Source organism: Asparagus officinalis, chromosome 8 (genome assembly GCF_001876935.1).
Source record: "Asparagus officinalis chromosome 8, Aspof.V1, whole genome shotgun sequence".
Taxonomy (NCBI): Eukaryota; Viridiplantae; Streptophyta; class Magnoliopsida; order Asparagales; family Asparagaceae; genus Asparagus; species Asparagus officinalis.
In genome coordinates this window covers 14027062-14028008 of record NC_033801.1, presented here as the reverse complement: position 1 = coordinate 14028008, position 947 = coordinate 14027062, and the positions used below count along the sequence as shown (strand labels likewise).

The window sequence follows — 947 nt, the reverse complement described above, 5'->3', positions numbered from 1 at the left end:
AGGACTATCAGGGCGGCCCCCTGGGCTTCTTTAACAGTCCTGCCCTTGTCCAATCTCAAGCTGTTCATTTCCCCGCACAATACCATCATTCCTTTCACATTCTCATCATCCAAGGACCCTTTCATGCATGACAATTTTGCATCGGTATCTATAATACCCGGGTAGGCTATAGGTAGCCACGGTGAGTTGTAACCCTTCGGTTGGTAAGCAGACTCCCCATACAACTTCATCCCGTTACCAAGTTCAACAAGCACCCTCATCACTCGATCAGTGGTGCTGGCTCCAACCGTCATGACCCACGGTGCATCGTTGGATATGGAGAACGGTATTCTCCCATCATTCCCAGCACAAGCACTAGTTAAGATACCTTTCTCCATTGCGACAAAGGAGCCTCTAATGACACCGTCAGCATAGAAATTCACAAAACCGCCAACGATGGACATTGATAGCACATCTACTCCATCTTCAATGGCCTCATCAACGCCGGCCAGCACCCGCCAGTCACTACACCCGCTTGGTGTACATGTCTTGTAAGACGCTAAGTGAGCTTTAGGTGCCATGCCAACCGCGGTCCCCCTACCTTGGCCAAGGACGTTAGCATCGTAAACCTCAACTCCTGCCGCAATGCCAGCACAGTGGGTCCCATGGCCCTGGTCGTCCAATGGAGACCCAGGTAAACCGGATAGCCTAGCACCGAGGAGTTTGTTGTTGCAAAAGGATGGTTTAAATCTGTTGCAAAATGTGTTTTGAAGTTGACAACACCCGCGCCATTTGGTTGGAGGGTTCGGCATATCAGTGTCATCAAAGGAGGGATGATTCGGCACAATACCAGTATCTAAAACACCGATAACAACTCCCTCGCCACCTTTGGACTTAGCCCATATGCTTTTCCCATATTGATTCAACTCCAAGAATTGTGGAGTGTAGGTTGTGCCAAGTGGATGGAC

General features: G+C 49.7%; 1 protein-coding gene across 1 annotated transcript in view; it reads right to left on the bottom strand.

Moving 5' to 3' along the window:
- Window positions 1-791, bottom strand: part of LOC109820893 (subtilisin-like protease SBT1.7) — a 1936-nt gene extending 1145 nt beyond the window's left edge. The window contains exon 1 of the mRNA XM_020387087.1: window positions 84-791. Coding sequence (XP_020242676.1) covers window positions 84-791 — 708 coding nt within the window. The remainder of the gene's footprint in view (window positions 1-83) is intronic.